Consider the following 21,831-nt stretch of genomic DNA (forward strand, 5'->3'; position numbering starts at 1 on the left):
AATTCCAGGTATTATCCAATCAGTAATGCCCAGAATTTTACCAGCTTGCAATGTGTAATTTTCAATGTGTTTATCTCCAGCCAATCAGCTTTCAGAACAGCTGAGATAGGGCAGGGGATTGGTCAGGGACTATCAGCCATGGGTTGACTCCTCCCCCTCCTCCTGAGCTGACAGATTTTCTGAGCAGATTCAGTTGAATTGGGGGGGGGGGGGGGGGAGGGGGTGTCTGCAAAGTTTAGTACGTGGGGCATTTTTTATTGTGGCTGCAGTGTGTATGTGTGTGTGTCAGTAGCAGTGTTTATGGGTATTGCAGCAACAGTGTGTGTGTTGTGCTGTTGTATGTGTGTGTAGAGCGGCTGTGTTGTGTGTGTGTGTAGAGCGGCTGTGTTGTGTGTGTGTGTGTGTGTAGAGTGGCTGTGTTGTGAGTGTGTGTGTAGAGTGGCTGTGTTGTGTGTGTGTGTGTGTGTGTGTGTGTGTGTAGAGTGGCTGTGTTGTGTGTGTGTGTGTGTGTGTGTGTGTGTGTGTGTGTGGAGCGGCTGTGTTGTGTGTGTGTGTAGAGCGGCTGTGTTGTGTGTGTGTGTGTGTAGAGCGGCTGTGTTGTGTGTGTGTGTGTAGAGCGGCTGTGTTGTGTGTGTGTGTGTGTGTAGAGCGGCTGTGTTGTGTGTGTGTGTGTGTGTGTAGAGTGGCAGTGTTGTGTGTGTGTGTGTAGAGCGGCTGTGTTGTGTGTGTGTGTGTAGAGCGGCTGTGTTGTGTGTGTGTGTGTGTGTATAGAGCGGCTGTGTTGTGTGTGTGTGTGTATAGAGCGGCTGTGTTGTGTGTGTGTGTGTGTAGAGCGGCTGTGGTGTGTGTGTAGAGCGGCTGTGGTGTGTGTGTGTTAGTGTGTGTGTTAGTGTGTGTGTTAGTGTGTGTGTTAGTGTGTGTGTTAGTGTGTTAGTGTGTTAGTGTGTTAGTGTGTTAGTGTGTTAGTGTGTTAGTGTGTTAGTGTGTGTGTGTGTGTGTGTGTGTGTGTGTAGAGCGGCTGTGGTGTGTGTGTGTGTGTGTGTATAGAGCGGCTGTGCTGTGTGTGTAGAGATGATGTGTGTGTATAGAGCTGGTGTGTGTATGTGTGTGTGTGTGTATATGTGTCAGCAGCAGTGTTTTTGTGTGTAGCATGTGCGCATATATAGAGCTGCGCTGTGTGTGTGTAGCTGCTGTGGTGTGTGTGTCAGTAATAAATAAAAACAATAAATAATAATAGTAGATACACAGACCAAATGGACTGGGTAACACAGGAAGCTCTACACCCAAGTGAGGGGGGTAGCTGGAAGTGATGGGGGATTCACCAAATAAAATAATAGGAACTCACACGGCCAGTGTGAATCTAGGCTGCACATGGTGTCTTTATCACAGATGTGCTGGCTTCACGTCTGTCTGGTGTGGTGCTGGGAGTAGACTCCTCCGAGATGCACCCGATGGTAATGGAATGAGAAGTGCCCAGATTGATGGTTAAAAGACAGCTTTAATAAAATGACAACAGCAGCAAAGCACTCGCATATCAGAAAACGGCAGTGCTCGTAGGCTGGTCCGGGCTGCGCCTCACCAGGCAACTCCTCTGGAGACCGCACATAAAGACATGTGCAGCCTAGATTCACACATGGCCGTGTGAGTCCCTATTATTGTATTTGGTGAATCTCCCATCACTTCCAGCTACCCCCCTCACTTGGGTGTAGAGCTTCCTGTGTTATCAGTCCATTTGGTCAGTGTATCTACTATTATTATTTATTGTTTTTATTTATTATGGTTTTCTTTCTTTCTTTCTTTCTTTCTTTCTGTTTGCGCTCCCCTACTCTTCCTTCAAAAATTCTATGAGGATCGTTGGGATGAACCCTCTCGGGTAGAGCTTCATACCTTTCAACGGGTCAGTATTAATTATTTTTATTATTTATTTCATTGGCTTTTTATTGTGTGCCCCATCTTATGTGCATTTATCTTAGACACAGTCTATTAGATTTTTATAGTGAGCTTTGGAGCGCCCTAGTCCACTTATTCCAGTGTGTGTGTCAGTAGCAGTGTTTATGGGTATTGCAGCAGCAGTGTGTGTGTGTGTTGTGCTGTTGTATGTGTAGCAGCAGTTTGTGTGTGTAGAGCGGCTGTGTTGTGTGTATGTAGAGATGATGTGTGTGTATAGAGCTGCTGTGTCTGTGTTTGAGTGTCAGCAGCAGTGTTTATGGGTGTAGCATGTGTGTGTAGAGCTGCTGTGTTGTGTGTGTAGAGCTGCTGTGTTGTGTGTGTGTGTAGAGCTGCTGTGTTGTGTGTGTGTAGAGCTGCTGTGTTGTGTGTGTGAAGAGCTGCTGTGTGTGTGTGTGTGTAGAGCTGCTGTGTGTGTGTGTGTGTAGAGCTGCTGTGTGTGTGTGTGTGTGTGTAGAGGTGCTGTGTGTGTGTGTGTGTAGAGGTGCTGTGTGTGTAGAGCTGCTATGTTGTGTGTGTAGAGCTGCTATGTTGTGTGTGTAGCGCTGCTATGTTGTGTGTGTAGAGCTGCTATGTTGTGTGTGTAGAGCTGCTATGTTGTGTGTGTAGAGCTGCTATGTTGTGTGTGGTGTGCGTGTAGCAGCAGTTTGTGTGTGTAGATCTGCTGTGTTGTGTGTTGAGCTGGTGTGTGTGTGTGTGTGTGTGTGTGTGTGTGTACACACAGAGGGGGCAGCAGTGTGTGGATATAGATATCTACAGTGTAAGCGTATATAGAGGTGGTTTCATGAATTTACCATTTTATTTGATTTTGTCTATTTATGAAAAAAGTCTACATTTAGCCTATAATAGTAATAATCCCCTCAGAACAGGGCATTACTGACCAATAATGCCCTGGCTGGGTTAAAGTCCCTCGGCTTCGCCTCGGGCCTTCAACTCTTCCAGCCAGGGCATTATTGGCCAGTAATGCCTTGTTCTTCGGTTACTTAATTATAGGCATGTGTAACAGTTACAGACCAGATTAAAATGTGAGACAGCCTTAGTTTGGTAAGAACTTAAACTGGTGGTAGATGTGAGAGTCTCTGGTAGGTTGTTCCAGTTTTGGGGTGCACAACCAGAACTCTAGGTTCTGGTCAGCTGCCGCCCCCGCCCCAATCAGACTGGCAGCGATTTAAGCAAATTCAGTGCAATCTTTCAACACCACCAAATGTCTTTTAGGAGTTTTAAAGTACATGCCGAATCTATATTGAGACGATCATGTCAAAGAATAACCTTAAAAAATAGCTACGCACAAATTAACCAATGTCAATCGCGTGATTATAATTGGATATGGAAAATGGGTAACATTATGAAGCTTACCTTGTCCTCGTCCTGTGCACTACTGCATGGCTCTCGTCTCTTCTTTTTCCCCCGTTTCTCTTTGGGCTGCTGAGTGTTTGTCGCGTTTAAAGACTGAAGGTCCACTTGGGAATGAAACTGATAACGTCCACTTTCTACATCACAGTAGTAATATATACCAGTGGAAGGGTCATAATATAGCTGCGTTTCCTAGACACGAGACATATGCTTAAGTTATACCAAACACAGCCACTTACAATATCGGATATTTTAAAACAAGCAATCAACATTTACTATGCACAAGTGAGAGGCAGAGTTTCGTTGAAAGAACATTAATTCCCTGTGCCACCCAATGCCTCACATTTCTGCACTCAATCCCTTAGTAAAGTGCACGTCTCATCTCTCTGTATGCCAAGTATCTTTTCTTTCTTATTTACGTGCATATAAGAGAGGCAGTACAAATACGTGCACAAAGGGAGAAATTACACTCCGTTTTAAAAATTATGACCGTGCCAGGGTCACTCACAGCATTTTACAACTTGAATATAGTAATTAAGCCCATACCGAGTCATAATAAAATCCAGTGCTGTGATCATAGTACATTCCAGTGCTTTCATCATATGTAAATCCGGTCTGTGACACAGCGGCTTCTGCAGTTGCTCGCAAGCTTTCGGCTAGTGAGGTGCCCTCCTCTTCTTCCTTACACAGGGAAACACAAATAAAGATTAAAACAAAACTGCCATTGCATTGTAAGCTACAAAAGACGACCAGGCATTTTTTTCTTCACATACATGCACAGTAATTATTATTGTAGGGTAAAACCGGACTGAGTATTGGGTGGAACCCTGCTGCCAGAATCACAATAAAGGATGGACAAAAACAAGGCCCCAACAACCAAAATGACCATGGACATCTCCACGAGACCAGTGAAAGCACCTAGCTTAATGCTGTACACTTCCTATAAAAAGGTGTGGGTTTTTTTTTTTTTTTTTACATTTAACCTGAACTGGGTCGTCCCCCTGAGCTAATCAGTGGTCCCTCAATGCACAGTGAACCCCCTCCTGTTCAGAAGCAATGAGATTGGGGTGGACAAGGTGCCTGGAGTAAAGAGGATAAGGGGTCCCAAGGGCAAAGTGGGGATCCGATATGGCCGCCAATGTAAGGGCTCCCTCTAGCAGCCAATATAAAAGCTGTAACATCTTTGGGGAGGTGACATTGCGGCTTTGTAGTTGTGACCGTGGCAGCCTCTCTTACTGTCGTGCTTTTATTTATCAAAAACTATGATGCTTTAAATGCGTCTTAATTTAGGGAAGCATCGATCCTTTAAAATGTAGACATGGGGAGACATCTGCTTTTCACCAACCTGGAAAGTATGAGGCATGAAAGTAGAACAGCTGCAGGCCTGCCAGCAAATAGGCAGGTTTTATTAATTTATTTTTAAAGAAAGAGGGGGGGAGGGGGCATCCCAGCTGCCCCTCCCCCCCACAGTTTTGTGACACTGTGTGTATGTCTGTCTATGACACTCATCTCAGCCCCTCTAACTATCCCCACCCCCAGCTCACCTCTGCCTCCTGCTCTCAGATTCCCCCGCGCCCCTCACTGAGCAGTGGTGACTTGACCTGTCAATCAGGTCAGTCATCGCTGCACATAGCACAGGTGCAAGGAGGGACATTTTAGGCGCTCTGAATTTTTCTATCCCTGTAATATGTGCATGTGCACATATGTATGCGTGTATGCATATATACAGCCCCCTCCCCCTAAAAAAACTGCACTAACTGCTAATCGACACATTTTGCAATTCCCCACAAGTCCTTCATTTCTGCTGTGCGTATGGAGTATATTGAGTATATTAATAATAGGCAGTACTTTGTCTTTTTGAAGATTCTTTTACATTTTTCCCATATTCTTTAATTTTCATCATTTTAAAAAAAATATATATATTAGCATTTTTTCATTAGAGATTGGTTTTTGAGCACATCAATTCTTATCTGGAGATATAGATATTTATATACATTTATATTATGCACCACACACTGTATACATTTGATTCTTCATTGGGAAAAGCTCCCACACACAAAAAGATGATGAAAACTGTAGTGCATGTAAAAGGTGCACACCCTCCAAGGTCTATGAACTAATGGAAGTTCCATTTTTAGGGAGTTTAAGAATTATTTTAAAATACTTAGTTTAAGTGAGTTTGTAATTACGATGAGCAGAGACATGGGAGGGTTGGATTTGTGTAATATCACAATGTGCTGTAAATGAGTTTGCACATTCCCCTCCATTATCTTCACTCGTTCTCTAAGGCTGCGGCCACGCTGCCACTGAGAGCGCTCATGCTTGACAGTAGTGAGGTCACCAACTCTCCAAGCATGAGCGCCGGGTGTCTGGCAACATGTTAGACCACGCCCTCCCGCTCGCACTAACAGTGACTAGCGCTGATTGGCTGAGGAAGTCATGTGACTCCCTCAGCGTGCCTCGAACTCAATTTAATCTGTCTCGGCAAGCACCCAGCGCCCGCGAGTGTACGTGCACGCGCGTAGCTGGACAGAATTAAATTGATTGTGCAGACCACGCCAAGCGCGGTCAGTGGCAGCGTGGACGCAGCCTAACCCCAGGCATTACTCCCAACAAATTTCAGGGTCTGAATGGGTGCAACTCCACAGTAGGGCATGATTCACATAACAGTTCTCTCTCTGTCTAGTCAAGCAAAGGCCTGATTTCAGGGAATTGATAGGACTTCCATAACACGTTATTTGAAAATAAAGCAATGTTATCCTATAATACTGTGATGTTAACCTATGCTAATGAGATGTATACGCAAAACAATGTACATATTACATCACCTTATTTCCCTGATTTAACAGAGTTTAGTGATTTCCCTGCCCCCTACAGTGTAATATTAATATGGCACAGCTTCTCATTATATTTAATAGGAAGCAAAGACAGGAAACTAATTTATTTTATACAATTTTCACAAAATAAGCAGGTTAAATATAGTAGACTTTTTTTGATGGAATTACAAGTTGGATTGCTTTCTTGATCTCTGAATAGGGAGAAAAATGGCAAAAAGCCAAAAAAACGCTGCACACTTGAATAAATAAGTGAAGAGGGTGAAAAATAAAACAATTTATTTAAAGCAAAAAAACGGGAGAAAATTACATTGACATGTTTCGCTTCGTAGAGCTTTATCAAAATGAATATTTATCTCTGAATTAAAAAAAGTTTTAAAACCTCATGAAAACGAGTAAGTGTACTTCTTGTCTGTTACTGTATTATTCGTGGGCTCACCTATCCTAAGGAATAAAATCAATTTATTATATCTTAAGCCTCGTTCAGTTCAAACCCAGTTATTTTTGTGTAATATTAATAGATCTGTGTAGGCTATCGTCACAGGCGTATTAATAAAACTCATAAACGAGAGGTAACTCTCAATGTATTACTTCCTGGTAAAATATTTTATAAATAAATAAACTGGTGCTGTCCCATACATTTCACAAGTTGTTACAAGTTAGCTCTATAACTACAATGTAATTGCATGGACGAGAGTACTGCACTAATGATACACTCACTTCTCACCTTACTGAATAGGTAGCGTTCTATGTATCAGCGAATCAGAGTGTCATTTCACTCATTACTTTAAACATGCAGCAATTTGGGTATTTCCTTCATTGATAATGTTTAAGATGTACCTTTTTTCCCCCAACCCAGTTATTTTATTTATTTGTGCGGCTTGTTGTTTTTACCTGCCATGAAATAAGTGGTCACCCGGCGCTGAACACTGGCCCTGAAAGCTGTGGAGATCCCCACCTTATTTCAGAGATATGTCATTCTGAAGTTCCCTTAAAGGAATTCTTGGCCGAAACAAACAATATGGCCACTGGGGCCTGCCTCACTCTGGCGGCCAATAGAAAGCCAGGACATTGAGTGTATGACATTGCAGCTTCCGATTGGGTGACCCCGCAGTAAGCACTGGCAAAAGTAAAACATGAAATCTCTCTGAAGTCGGGTGTCTACAGCTTACATGCCCGGTGTTCAGGGGACTGTTTTATATAGGGTAAAACATGTACTTGATTTGGGGGGAGTGGGAGATTGCAACTTCAATTTAAAATGTATCCAACTCCCTTCATCTATGCAGAAGAATCTTAACCGTAGCCATACATATTATGCATATCTGCCACTACTAGGTGTTACATTTTTACATGGTCACTGCTGCTGTAAATATTGTTTATAGGAGTTTCCTACATCCACTAAAATCGGTATAAACGGAGGCCAAAAAGGGATTTGTACTGTGCACTCATTCTGCCTAGAACTCTTGTATGCCCAGGCTGATCTGTCCAGGCCCCACTATACAGAGCTAGGGAGAGGGAGAGACAAATACAGTATACATACATTCCAAGGAAGCCAACATTTACTGTCAGCCAAGGAATAAATACTGTGAATATTAAAGCATTTGTAATGTATTACTTAGTCTTAGAACATAGGTGTCCTACCTTCGCATGTTCGGCATAAGCATTTCCCTGCTCTTCTGCCGCATACTCTGTGTTGTTGGCATCTGAATGTAAACCCGTGTCTGCTAGAGAATGCTCCCCCACACCTGCAACGCTGCTGCCAGCTCCTGGATCCACCTGCGCTGGTGGTTCAGATGCATTTGTATCGTAATGATCCTCATGGGAAGAATAGTAATAATAATCTGCAATGAAGTGTCACCGAAAATAAAAAAAACAATTCCCCTTCTGAAGGTTTGTTTTTAAAAGGATTACAAATGTACAAGAACGCTTGTGCTACCACAAGACCAGGGAAATGCGTTGCTGGCGGCTCAGCAGCAAAGGTTTAAATAGCAAAAATTAAGTCTGCCGTAAATTATTGCAATAGTTCACATGGTGAGGTGTAATATTGAATGTATATCAATTCTGTGCATGTTTGGGTATCTACTGCACTAATTGTTTACAGAGTGCTGCTTCCATTTTAGTTTTGTCCATTATATTTCAGGACTCCGAGACTGGTTCCTTTCAGTACTACAGACGTAGCCAGACTTATTGTACCCGGTGCCGCGGGAAGAAAAATAAAACTCCTCTGCAGCTCCAGGGACAGGATAACCGCAGCTGCCTGCAGGGGAACCGTTCTGCTGAATGGGAACCCCCCCACCGGAAGAGTTCCTGCTGCCGGATTTGGACCACGGGTTCCCCGGCAGTGAGAACACCAAGGCTGGCTAGATCTGTACACTCCCGCACACACACTGAAATTGAATTGCTATACTCATTTAATCAAGAAAAGTGTGAAGGTGGGAAGAGGGTAGTTTACCCTCCATCATACTATTAACAGCTCACATGAGGAGCAATGTACTAAACTTATTAAATTATGAAAACTGTAGAGGCTGAGAAGGACCCCTCATCCATACCATCAACCACTGAGCCGTGATAAAAACCCAGCAAACAAATACATTAGTGAAGCGGTATTACAGGCATACCCCACATTAACGTACTCAATGGGTCAAGAGCATGTATGTAAAGCAAAAATGTAGTTAAAGTGAAGCACTACCTTTTTTCCACTTATCGATGCATGTACTGTACTGCACTCGTTCTATACGTGCATAACTGATGTAAATAACACATTTGTAACAGGCTCTATAGTCTCCCCGCTTGCGCACAGCTTCCGTATCGGTAGGGAGCCGGTATAGCTGTTCAGGACGTGCTGACAGGCGCATGCGTGAGCTGCCGTTTGCCTATTAGGCTATACATCCTTACACGCGATTGTACTTAAAGTGAGTGTCCTTAAACCGGGGTATGCCTGTATATGGCTGCCTGAGGGATACATTGAGAATCAGCTTGAACACAGAGCACAGGGACAAACATTTTAATTAGCTATTGTAATAAATCTGACAACTGTGAGAGAGAATAAGTGATATTCATTGTATACATAACTGACATGCTGCACTTCACATAATATTCTCCCTGCTTCTTGTTTTGTAAAGATGGATACAATGAATACTGTGTGGGAATTAATACACACAGATATAGCAGACATGATTGCACCCGTTATCGTGCGATAACACGTTTCTGCTAGCACGGGTTTGAGCGTGTTATCATGAGACCTAGTGTTTCTGTGCGATTTACAAAATCAAACAAAAAGTAATAAACTACAAAATGTGTAGTGTTTATGCTAGCTTACAACTAGCATAGTTTAAATCATTACATATCCCGTATATGCCCCCCCCCCCCAAAAAAAATGTTCTGCCTCATTAGCCATATTTGTAACCTTAGACTTCAATGTCAGTGAATGAGACTGCAGTCAATACCTGAATGTGACAAAGTAGAATAATCAGTCTGCACTTCCTGGTCAGTCTTTTTCTGTTCTGTTTCCTTCTGTTCATGGATTGCTCTGCTTAATTCCTCTACCTGCAAAAACCCCCAAAAGATAATTTAATTTAAAAAGTGGAAAGAAATGGACAGGAAACACAGGCCTAAGAAATAACAGTGACAAATTGGCCATTCCCCTGCACCTCAGCATCATAACATTTTTGTCTCCAAAAACAGGGAGGTCCAGAGGGCACCTTACAGTCATTCTTGCCAAAGAGATTGGTAGCCCATTTTGTAAGTTAATCATGGATCTTATAAAACGGACAAGCACTTACAGTACCCTCCAAAAGTACATATTTAGCAGATACATCATAGCCCTCACCCCCAAATACTCCTTTAAATGTCCCCTTCATTCTACCCATGACCTCCGCCTTTTCTCCTGCCTTATTATGTCTTCTCGTGCGCTGCAACCTCTCTCTGGAATTCCCTACCACACATCATCAGACTCTCCCCCAGCATTCAGACATTTAATAACTCCAAAGGAAAAAACACTCCAACGCACAGCCAAAATAGAGTGGGTCCCAAACAAAAATAGTAAAAATAAATTTTTATTGGTCCATATTAAAGAAACGGAGGTAAGTACCCTCCTACGCGTTTCGTACCCACTGGTACTTTATCAATACTTTATTTACCTTTTTAAATTAAACCTGTCATACCCCTAACATACACCCCCACCACCCACCTATTGGGACTAGCTGAGCAGCTGGACTACACTCCATGCAATTTGGCACCCACCAACATCCAGCCCCCCCAAACCTTAACTGGATCAGCTGTGCAGCGGCACCAAACTACATCCCGAGTCATACACCGTCCCACAATGAGCACTTTACCTTGTTTCAACAGTGCCCCTTATTCCCTCTAGATTTTGTATGTTTGCGCTGGCTTGTCCTTCTTTGGTATGTCTGTTTATGTAATTTACATAATTCTGCCCCTCCATTGTACACCTTACAGAATATATTGATGCGTTATAAAAAATATAATAAAATGTACATCAGAAAGTAGAGCAAATTTTTTTCTCACACACACACACACACACACACACACACACACACACACACACACACACACACACACACACACACACACACACACACACACACACACACACACACACACACACACACACACACACACACACACACACACACACACACACACACACCCTAATGACCCCTGTGATTGGGGGGGACCGTTACATAGATAATCCTTAAAGATATAATTCTATACCCCTCTCGGGATAAATACTTCCCATTTTGAAGAGGACACCCTCCCTCAGTGTGGGTTGAGGATTAGCGGCCTCCCCCGGCCCTCTCACCTGGCGGCGCAGCTCCTGGTTCTGGCTCTCGGTGCTCCGGTGCAACCTCTCGCTGCGGCTCAGCTGCCTCTGGATCCTGCGCAGTTCCCCGCGGCAGCTCCTCAGCTCTTCCTCCAGGACCCGCACCCGGCGGCACAGCGCGCCTCCATCCCCGCTCTCCCTGCCGCCTCCATCCCCGCTGCCTCCATCCCCGCTCTCCCTGCCGCCTCCATCCCCGCTCTCCCCGCCGCCTCCATCCCCGCTCTCCCCGCCGCCCCCATCCCCGCTCTCCCCGCCGCCCCCATCCCCGCTCTCCCCGCCGCCCCCATCCCCGCTCTCCCCGCTGCCCCCATCCCCGCTCTCCCCGCTGCCCCCATCCCCGCTCTCCCCGCTGCCCCCATCCCCGCTCTCCCCGCTGCCCCCATCCCCGCTCTCCCCGCTGCCCCCATCCCCGCTCTCTCCATCCCCGCTCTCCCCGCTGCCTCCATCCCCGCTCTCCCCGCCGCCTCCATCCCCGCTCTCCCCGCCGCCTCCATCCCCGCTCTCCCTCCCCGGGGAAGATGGGGCACCGAGGTCCAGGGGAGGCTGGTCACCACGGAGCAGCGCGGGAACGGGGGGTTGAGACCCGCGGGAGGCTGGAGACTCCGGAGACTCCGCTAGGGACGGGGAGTCCGCCTCAGTGCCCGGAGATAACGGACACTCCGCAGCGGCGGGAGAGGGTTCCCCGGGACTCGGTAAGGGAGGAGCCGCACCGGGAGCAGGGGGAGGAGACTCGGGGCCGCAGCCCTTGTGCCTGCGCGGCGCTTTGTGTCGGGCCATACAGGAGCAGCAAGGCCCGAGGGGTCACATACCGGGCCGTGCGCTCAGCGTTCCACAGATTCAACCAGCTGAGCGCGGCGCGTCACCGCGAGCAACGTTTCCTGACACCCGGCGATACGGTATCCGCGTGGGGACAAGAAAAACAGTTCGCGGGAAGGAAACTAGGACTCCAGTGAATGACATCACAAGCTTTTTTTGCGCGTGCGCAGAATGTACAGCACGTGGTGGCCATTTTTGATATGGGCAGAAGCCCTTACATCACCTTTTAGATCAAGGTTGCTTTTGGACCTCTGTCGTCATTGAGATTAATGGGGTTCCGACAAGAATCATTGCTAATTTACATATCAAGTACATTACAGTAAATCCTTCTCTCCAGCTGTAGCGATTGCAGCAGGTACTGCTCGTTCAATTTACCCTGCGGCGAGATGTGACCAGTTCCTGCAATTAGACTAATTATGAGTCAATGAAGCTAAGGCAAGGTCCATGGTGCCTCCGCCCGTGTGGAGGCGCGGGCGGCTGTGATGTCACCCGCTTGAAGCCCTCTGTGGGTGTTTCTAGAGGCGTGCCAGTGACGTCACGGAACGCTCACGTGAACGGCCAGTCGCGCCAAGAAATCAGTTTGAACTGATTTCTTGCGCAACGCGCGCCCCCTTCCGCACGCCGCATGGACGTGAACTTCTGTTCATCCCGCATGGTCTGCGGTACCATGACCCCAGCCTAATTTAGACAACAACTGTGTGTATTTACCAAGTAAACTTCTATCCATCTTTGGGCTCTACTGATATCTCTGATACATATTGCCATGGATCACATTACTATAGTGCCAATCTAGTACTATTATAATACCTTGAGTCTAGATTCAAGAAGGTGATCTACCACTTTTCGTCAATGGCATTCAACCAATATACCACCTATCAAGTATACTATTCTGGCTATCACCATTTAGCCCTCAATGTAGTGGTAATATCACCTAACCCCACTCATTAAAAATACTAGGTTTCATTAATCCATTTACAGGATTAATATACCAGCCACTGGGACTGTGGACTGGATAGAGCACTATATTTGGTCTCATTTCTATTTAATTCTATTTTAAGTTAAATGTGTTGAGTGTTCGCACTTTTATTTGTCTACCCCTCAAATATATTATTGGACCATTAAAGGCTATGTTTTAAATCTCCCATTTCCCTCATCATCTGGTGAGTGCTAGTTTAAGAGGGGCTTCCTTTTCTTGTCTAGGCAAGTTCTTTTTTTATACCCTACTCTGCCCCTAGCACCGCCAATTACTTTAGTCTGTAGCAAGAGCATCCTTCCCTTCCCATTCCTTGTTTAACTATATATAGTTAAACACTTTCTGGGTTTTTTCCCCCACATATGTATGGCCAAACCTTTCACCAGCAGCCTGCTCCTTACACAGAGAATCGCGGTGAATATATATTTGTTTTACATTTTCTGTTGGGCCGAATTAAATCCCTATCAGCATTGTCCTAGAGGGCACCACTATTAGGGTGTGATTAATGTATTTAGCCAATCAACCTGCAACTGCTTATTGAGCAGCTTGTGGGAGGCCAATCCCTCCATTTCAAAGTATATAATGTCCCAGTAGATGTACTTTTCACTTTACTTGCATACATGTTAGTATCTACACTGGTATATACCAGTTTTTAACTGCACTAAATTACATAAGATTATGCTTAGTTTATTACCCCCCTCGGGGTATATTTCACAGAATATTTACAGTATATGCATTTAGCGTAGGGACCTGCTATAGAAACTTACCTTGATGTTGTTAGCAGGCTTGGCATTATTTGATCAAAGGATGTAACCAAAAGTCTCCATTGTCTTACAGATATAGTTTTCACTATGTATGTAGCCCTTGTGACCCCACCCTAAGTGATATTGGGGGTTTGCTTCTCATCTGGCTACTGTCTAGGTGTTGGGCTGCATACCTGTAGGCAAACAGGAGGGCTGAGTGCTCCACAATGGTGTGGGGAGAACCAGGACAGGGTTGCAGGTTACCTTTGTTCTTCAGGGGTGCAGCGCCTCCAGTCAGCATAGATTCTCTGCAGGGGCAGGCCCATACTGACACCTTGTTCTTCTTTCACAGCATCAGACAGTAATCACACTGGTTCTGATACAACTGGCTTTATTGCAGGCAGATGGTAATAACACAGTAAGCACAGAGGTATCCTTTTTCTCTATTGTCTCCCAGGACTGCCAGAGCCGTGACTCAGACATTTGGCCCATGTCAGGCCTGCTACAGTCTCCTCCCATCTCCCGGTGGGATGGAGGAAGTGGCTCCTCGCTCCACAGGTGGCGGAGAAAGATCAACCAGGAAGAACCACACAGAATTTAGGAGAGTGCCAGAATTTATAACCTGAGATTGGGGGTTGAAACCCTGCCCCTTAACAGAACAGGTTGAATACTGATTGGTTCATCTAAAAGTAGTGATTACCAATCAGTATCCTTCTCTCAGGCTGACACTCTCTGGTAGTTGCTAGGCCTGTCCTTGGATACCTGAAATGTATCCAAGTCTGCAATACACACACAGAGCCTAAAGAAGGAATTAACCCCTCCACTGCCTGCACCTAACAGGATTTACACTGGAAAGGTCCAGGCAGAGAAGTAGCGGCCGGGAGGCTATGCTATATGTATATTTATTTCCCCATTTATTGCTATCCCAATGGGAGAAGCGCAGGGATTCACTTTCTGTTTTTTCACTTATGTATGGCCAATCCTTTCACCACCAGAAGTATGCGCCTTACATGGAGAAGCGCGGTGAATATATATATAATCTTTTCAGATATAATAAACTTTATGGCTCAGGGACCCCTGGTTTCCAGACTAAAAAAAATGGAGGCTAAAAAAAAACTCTGAAGGGCACATATTAGTGGAGTCCTGTTTATTTGACGGTCTGGATCCACACAGAAGAATACAAAGCCTGGCAAAGCAATAGATTTTTGCCCCCTCCGGCATCAAAGGGGTTAAGCAATTTATCAATGTAATTGACGTCTATAGGAATATTCAGTTACTCTTGAGCTAAACATTTTACCTAGTTTAAATTTGTATATTTCTATTTTCAACAAGTCTTGTGAGCCTTATTTTACCAGGTAAAATACACTGTAGATGTTTGATTCCATACACAGGGCAAAGGTTTTTTTAAAGGAGCAGCTCATGCAATATCCTACATGTTTTTTGTTTTTTTTAAAATAAATCAGGTATGTAGTATTAGATAACACTTACTACATTTTTTTTAATTCAACTCAATGTCATTTTGTAATGTTTTAATATACTGAGCATCCTTTGATTTCTATAACAGGCTTTAGCACAAATCCTCAGCAGTGCAAGATTTTTGCAACACTGTCCTGTTTGTGATAATTTATTGCCAATCTTCCCAGCAGTTTGAGCTGTAAATTTAAGCAATAGATAATGTTACCTTAGTAATATAAGAATAAATTGTAGCTGCTGAGTTACACTGACTGAAGGATTGAAACTGAAAGGCAGCCATTTAGTGAACCCTGGGAAGCAGGATCTTTGCTGATTGATCACAGGAGAACGAATCGAGTATGAACAACTTAGACTTAGGAAGCTTCCTTTGAGAAGGGACTGACCCGTGACAGAGGTCAGTTGTCAAATCCTCTTGGTGGTCACACCTACCTACAGAGGACTGGTCCTAACGGCGTCTGGAATCCCTGCCCTGTCACAGTTGTTTGTCCCATACATATTGTTTTGTCTCTTACCAGAGCGGGTTCTGCCTGACACAAGTCTGGTGTCCTTTAGTTTGATGTTGATGCCGCCTCTATAACCTATTGCTTCCTTACTCATAAGCCACAAAGCTGTGATCCGATTCCTATGTCCGTGGTCCTCTCCTGCCTCTGACTGGATTAGAGGTCGTATTGATTGCTTCTACATATTCTTTAAATTTACCCCCCACCAACCCCACACACACACACACATTCTCTCTTTTGTCCTTCCCGTCCCCTCTCTTTAATTCCTACTCCCTACTCCCTAGCCCCCCTCTCGGGCTCCGTTGTTCCTCTTTGGCCTCCCATACAGATGAGAACTGTGTTCTCGACATACTCTGCCATATTCCGGCCCTCATGGGATGTTATCCCACCATCTGCTTGATGTTCACTGACCTGCTAGATGCTAAAAAAATCCATAAAATCATGTTCACTCTTCTCCAGAAGATGTCACTGTTTTACTATAGTTGTATAAAGTATATTACAGAGCAGATTTTTGGCGCTTAAAGAACGTGTTATTTTAAAACTACATTGAGTGTGTGGGGATAAGTGAATTGCTTGTGTGTGGTCCTGTACAATGATGCTAACTATCTAAATACACTCCAAGTTCATTTTCCTACTAGAATATAGATTGTGTAATCCCTCTTCCTCACTTCTATAAACTGTGCACATATACTAGGGCGGTGTTCTGAGTTCACCTATACATTGTGGATGTATGTTGACCAGTAATATCTATATATGTATATCCCTGTAGAGGGAGCGTCCAACCTGGAAAAGGACAGGGCTTGTGGCAAACAATACAACAGAACTTCCTTGGCAATAATGTATGTATGTATCTGTGTGTGTGTGTTCAGGTGCTGTGGTACCTACTTGCAGGTGTCAACACCTACAGAGTACACAGGCCTCATGTACAGTACACAACAATAGTGCAGCGCGAGTGACCCATAAAATCAATAATATAATCCCGTGGCCTGTGTACTAAACTAATGGGCCACTGTTGGTGCCGGCACAGCGTAGGAGCTCATGTAAGACAAAGTTCCCTATAGTAGTTGCAGGACTGATATTTCTATATGTGTATGTGGTTATGGGGCAAGAGTCCCAAAAACAGTGCTCAATCTCGTTCAGAACTTCAGTAGATAATAAAAATCCTTATTTTGTTGTGGAGTCAGCCTATAACCATAACTTTTTAGGTATTGGACCCAGTGCTTAGTACATGAATCTATCACATATGACAAATAACATGAATGAGGGTTAACGTACCGTTACTTTGTAGGATTGCGCCCTACATGACCCTTGTGTTGCCGCACTGTTACCGGTCATCCAGTCTCAATGAAGGGATACATACAATACTCACATATGGCTGTTCTCCTGTGCGTGCATCCACGCTCGGTGTGCAATATAACAGTAGGAAGGATCCGAAGATTCCAGCGGTGCACAGCTTGTAGAGATGAGAGACCAGCAAGGTGTAGATTAAAAATGAAATTTTATTGAAAAAACATATGGTATATTTGTGTTGATCCCTTATCTTCTAGTTAGGCATTAACAGATAGTTGTAGTTGTTGTGTAGCGAGTAGATCTGATAGGACAAAGGATACTGGTGAGTTGTAGGAGTGATCTTCCAGAAGTCTTTCTCTGGCTATTCACGACTCCATGACCTGATGTTATCGGTCCTCGCAATCAGGTATACCAATGGCTCCTTGTGACTGGATGAAGTCACTTGCTGATGAATATGCCAGGAAAACATACCTGTGACTGCTGAAACCAGCAGTCAGAAGGCGAACTAAGTTAGAGCTACCTGAGCAAACAGGGCTGAATTAACACAGCTGTCAGGCAGCTTGATAAGGAGGCTAATGCTGGTAGTAGGTGGGTTCTCTCACACACTAGAGCTGTCCTGTCCAGGTTTCAGGATCCTGAAAGATTTCCTGAATTCTCTCTTAGGACAGGAGTCCCCACCAAACACATAAGTAATTGTTCTTCTTTCTATATACAAGAATCTGTTATTTAAAGTTGGTAACCGGTGTAGTCGGTCTACTCATAGGTAGCCTTATATTGTTTAGTTAGCCTCCGTACTGTGGAGTAGATGTTCTTTTTATGTTTTGTGTTTTCCTTAAAGGGACGGTGTACCTAATGTTTATATACTGTGGAAAATAAAACCACTAAAGATAAAAACGTTACCCACTGTTTGGGACTCTTACTGACCACACTGTGAGGCCGTCCTGTCACACTCCTGCTCTTGTTCGCTGCCTCTTTTAACTGTCGCCTGCTTGTGCCTTAGATAATATGCAACCACAATTGTCTTCTCCGGTCTCAGGAGCTAATACTCTCTGCTCTCTCTCCTCGTGGGTCTGATCTCTTGCTCACCCCGCTATGCCTGTTAAGTCTCCCAGTGCAACTACCGGGACATCACAGTTCTGCAGAGTCCTTACTTCTTTTCTCTGTTCATAGGCATTTGCAATGGGTACTGTCTGTTAGGCTATTCAAGATCTCTGGATCAATGCAGCCATTAAAGAAGTCCTTCTCTAGCAGTTTGGTCAAGAGTTTTACTCAATATTCTTTCTGATCCCCGAGGCATCAGGAGGACACAGAGCAGTGTTAGACCTCAAGTAGGTCAATCGCTACTTAAAAATCCACCATTTCAAGATGGAATCCTTGAAGGCAGCAGTGCAGCAAAATAATTACTTGGCATCAATCGACCTAAGATATGTGTATTTACATATAGCAATGTGCCATGCTCAGCGAAAATGTCTTGCTTTTTGCGTATGAGACAAGCACTTCCAGTTCAAAATCTTGCCTTTTGGGTTGGCAACAGCCCCGCAAACAGGTGACGGCAGTCGCAGCAAAGCTTTGCCCAAAATGAAATATTCATCATGCCATATCTAGATGATTGGCTGGTCAAAGCTTGTTCGGAACATCTGGCACAATTACATGTCCAGAGAGTCCGCAGAGAACTAGAAGACCACAGATGGATCATAAATGTAGAAAAGAGCAAGATGATTCCTGCACAGATGATTCAGTTTCTTGGAGTCATATATGATACCAAACATGGAATAATTTCCTTACCGGGCATCCTGCAAAAACAGATCAGTCCAAGGTCGATGGTCATCAACTGAAACCAAGAAATCAACATCCTAGAAATGCGCACAGCATTCCGCGCAATTCAAAAAATGAGTTCAGTCCTAAGGAACCTTCCACTCAGAGTTTTGTTGGACAATGTCACAGAAGTGGCTTATATCAACTGACAAGGGTGCACACAAAGTGTAGAAGACCTCAGAGAGCCTGAGATGGGCAGAACAGGCATTTCCCCATCTTTCAGCATCTTACATTTCAGGAAATCAAAATGTTAAGGCAGATTTCTTGAGCAGAAAAACTGTCCTAGCAGGAGAATGGGAGTTGTGTTCACAAACATTTGTGGACATAGTACAGCGTTAGGACCACCCGAACAAACAAAAATATATCTCACTTCGGCTCCAGATGGCAGGATTCCAAAGCCACTATTTAGGATGTCATGCCAGTCATATGGACATTCCCTCTCATATATGTGTTCCCCCCACTCTGTTACTCCCGATAGTGATATCCAAAATCAGGAGAGAGAAGGCAGACACCATACTGATAGTGTCTCACTAGCCCAGACGCTCATGGTCAGCAGACCTAGTCAACCTTTCCATAGATACCCTAAAGAGGATCCCTCTACTTAAGGACTAATATGCCATACCAATCTTGGATTCCTTCAGTTAACGGCGTGGAGGTTGAAAGGAGAACATTGAACTACTCGGGCCAAGTAATTGATACCTTACTCCACTCCAGAAAATCTGTCACCTCAGTTATATACCACAGAATATGGAAGATATTCTTTAACTGGTGTCATCACGAGGACATTACTCCACTCCGAGCAACAATTCCTCAGATCCTTCAGTTTCTACAGCTGGGATTTTAAAAAGGGCTCAAACCTGCCTCATTAAATGTACAAGTTTGGGCTTTAGGCAAATTGTTCTAAATCTGATTGTCGCCAGATTAACCAAAGCAACCATCAGAATCAAACTATGGATAAAAGCTCCCATGCCCACATGGGACCTCAATCTGGTCTTAGAGGTGTTCGCATCTACAACCTTAGAACCTTTGAAGGACCTAGCTATTAAAGCATTCAAAGCAGTGTTCTTCACAGCAATCACTACAGCACGCAGAGTCAAAAGTCAAAAAGTCAACATTAATATTAAAATTATTCAAATGTATAAAATACATTTACAACATAAACCAATTATACAAGTGTACAAAGGCTTCCATTTAATCCCGGAAATAACGTGCAGCGTGTCCCTAAAATGCAACCTCAGATGGGTGACATAAGGCTGGAGAAAATGGTTCACATAGGGTGACAGGCTGGACATAATCGACTCCAGTCCCGAGACAAGGCACTTATGCACTTTTGGCAGATGGTAAAATACCAAAGTCCTAGGATGTTCCAGGTGTAAAAATTGTAATTCTGTTTTGGTGATGATCTCTAAATCCAGGGCACCCTGTAATTGTCTTGTATGCAATCTGAAATTCGTGAACTAGATCACCTGACAAGACAGTATAAGAAAGTGGATCACCCAGCAATCTTAGTGCTTCCGCAACATAAAAATGGATTATGCTGCCCCCCTTGTCGACCTGTCTAGCTATCTAATTTCATCAAGAGCTTTACGCTCATCACAGGACAGGATCTGCAGTCTAGGAGGGTGCTTTTTGCAGAATGCCTCAACATTTTGGAGAACCAAGGAATAGAAAGAGACAATGAACCCTCCTTTTGAGTGATAAGAAAAATAGGGATTTGGTGCAGAATGGAGAATGTGTAATAACATTGGCCAATTCTGTCACTTCAGTTGCTGACTGGCCTAGGCCAGTAGTGACAAATTCCTCAATTGTATCAGGTCCCTCCATAGAGGAACTCGATGCAATATCTGACTCGGCTAAAAGAGACGTTAAGGCCTGAATACAGGCAGTCCTCGGTTATCTGACACAATGTGCTACTCAAAATGGCGTTGGATAGCGAAACGTTGTAAAGCGAAACACATTTTCCCATAGGAACACTTTTTAAATGAAAGGTTCCGTTCCTGAAGGCATTTTTAACACTAAAATACACCAAATATTTTATGCAGGCAATAAGATATGCAGCACACACATAAATTATATAGTGTATATACTGTATTATATATAATATAACATAATAAATAATATATTATATAGTATAATATTATATAGTATAATATTATATACATACACTCTTACGACGCTTTGCAACGTTGTTTATGTGTATGTGTATATATATATAAACACATACACAACGATGCAAAGCGTCGTACGAGCGTTGGATAAGCTGTTTTGGCGTTGTAAAAATGAACATAGGTATGCATTGCACAGCGTTGGATAAGCCATTCGTTGTAAAGCGAAGCGTTGTAAAACGAGGACTGTCTGTACAGATTTTCTCTTGTGTGGTGAATGTTTCACTAGTACGAGATTCCTGATCCGAGAAATACCTTAAGAGTGAGTTTCCTAATAAAACTATTAAGAGCTACAAATAAAGCAAAGCAGTTGGGGCCTGAGCTGGGTGCAAAGGCTAAACCTTTACTAAGGAGTGATATTTGTGATGGAGTAAGTAAATGTGTAGACAAATGTAGATAAGATTGGGCTCTGTCAGAGTATTTATCCATCTATTCTCCATCCTTCAAATAGCTCTTTCCCCTCTAATGCCTCTACTCATCTATAAGGGACAAGTGCTGTTGATTCTGGGCACTTTTTCGATCCCAGAGGATAAATGCGATCTCATTGGTAGCCCCTGTTTGGGGCATAAGTCTAAAAAGATGATTTCTGTGAAGGGGGTGTGATGAACAGGAACTAGTACCAGAACATGCACCCGGTGTGGTTCCCAAAGGAGACTCAGTATCCAAAACATACAGGTTTCTAATTTGATTATTGTGTTTCCAATTTCTTATTTAATGATTTGCATAATCATCAGTATCTCTATTTCCTTTGCTCCTTTTACTTTCAATTAGATCTTTCTCATAAGCTTCAACTCTATTGTCAATTCATTCATTAACATTTTTAAAATCAAGGTTCTCTGTAAAGGGTTTGAGTTTATTTTGAATACATTCAATTTCTATCTGTAACTATTTTATTTTTTCTCCCCTAAAAATCTATAAGTAACTTAATTAATAAATTAGAACAAGTATCCAAAATAGTATTCAATGCCTGAGTAAAGTCTATGCCTACCCCAGAGGCCGGTGCCTTTGAGATGCATAACACTCTAGGAATAATCTTTTTATCCACCTAGTGTTGGAGGGTGGTTATATCTCTCGCACTC

General features: G+C 43.8%; 1 protein-coding gene across 1 annotated transcript in view; it reads right to left on the bottom strand.

Annotated features, from left to right (window-relative positions):
• Positions 1 to 11,754, bottom strand: part of AGGF1 (angiogenic factor with G-patch and FHA domains 1) — a 32,958-nt gene extending 21,204 nt beyond the window's left edge. Inside the window, exons 1-5 of the mRNA XM_075576671.1 lie at positions 10,957 to 11,754; positions 9,581 to 9,680; positions 7,776 to 7,975; positions 3,847 to 3,981; positions 3,304 to 3,492 (exon numbers count right to left, since the gene is read on the bottom strand). Coding sequence (XP_075432786.1) covers positions 3,304 to 3,492; positions 3,847 to 3,981; positions 7,776 to 7,975; positions 9,581 to 9,680; positions 10,957 to 11,754 — 1,422 coding nt within the window. The remainder of the gene's footprint in view (positions 1 to 3,303; positions 3,493 to 3,846; positions 3,982 to 7,775; positions 7,976 to 9,580; positions 9,681 to 10,956) is intronic.
• Between the last annotated feature and the right edge of the window lie 10,077 nt (positions 11,755 to 21,831).

This window comes from Ascaphus truei, chromosome 1, assembly GCF_040206685.1.
Source record: "Ascaphus truei isolate aAscTru1 chromosome 1, aAscTru1.hap1, whole genome shotgun sequence".
Taxonomy (NCBI): domain Eukaryota; kingdom Metazoa; phylum Chordata; class Amphibia; order Anura; family Ascaphidae; genus Ascaphus; species Ascaphus truei.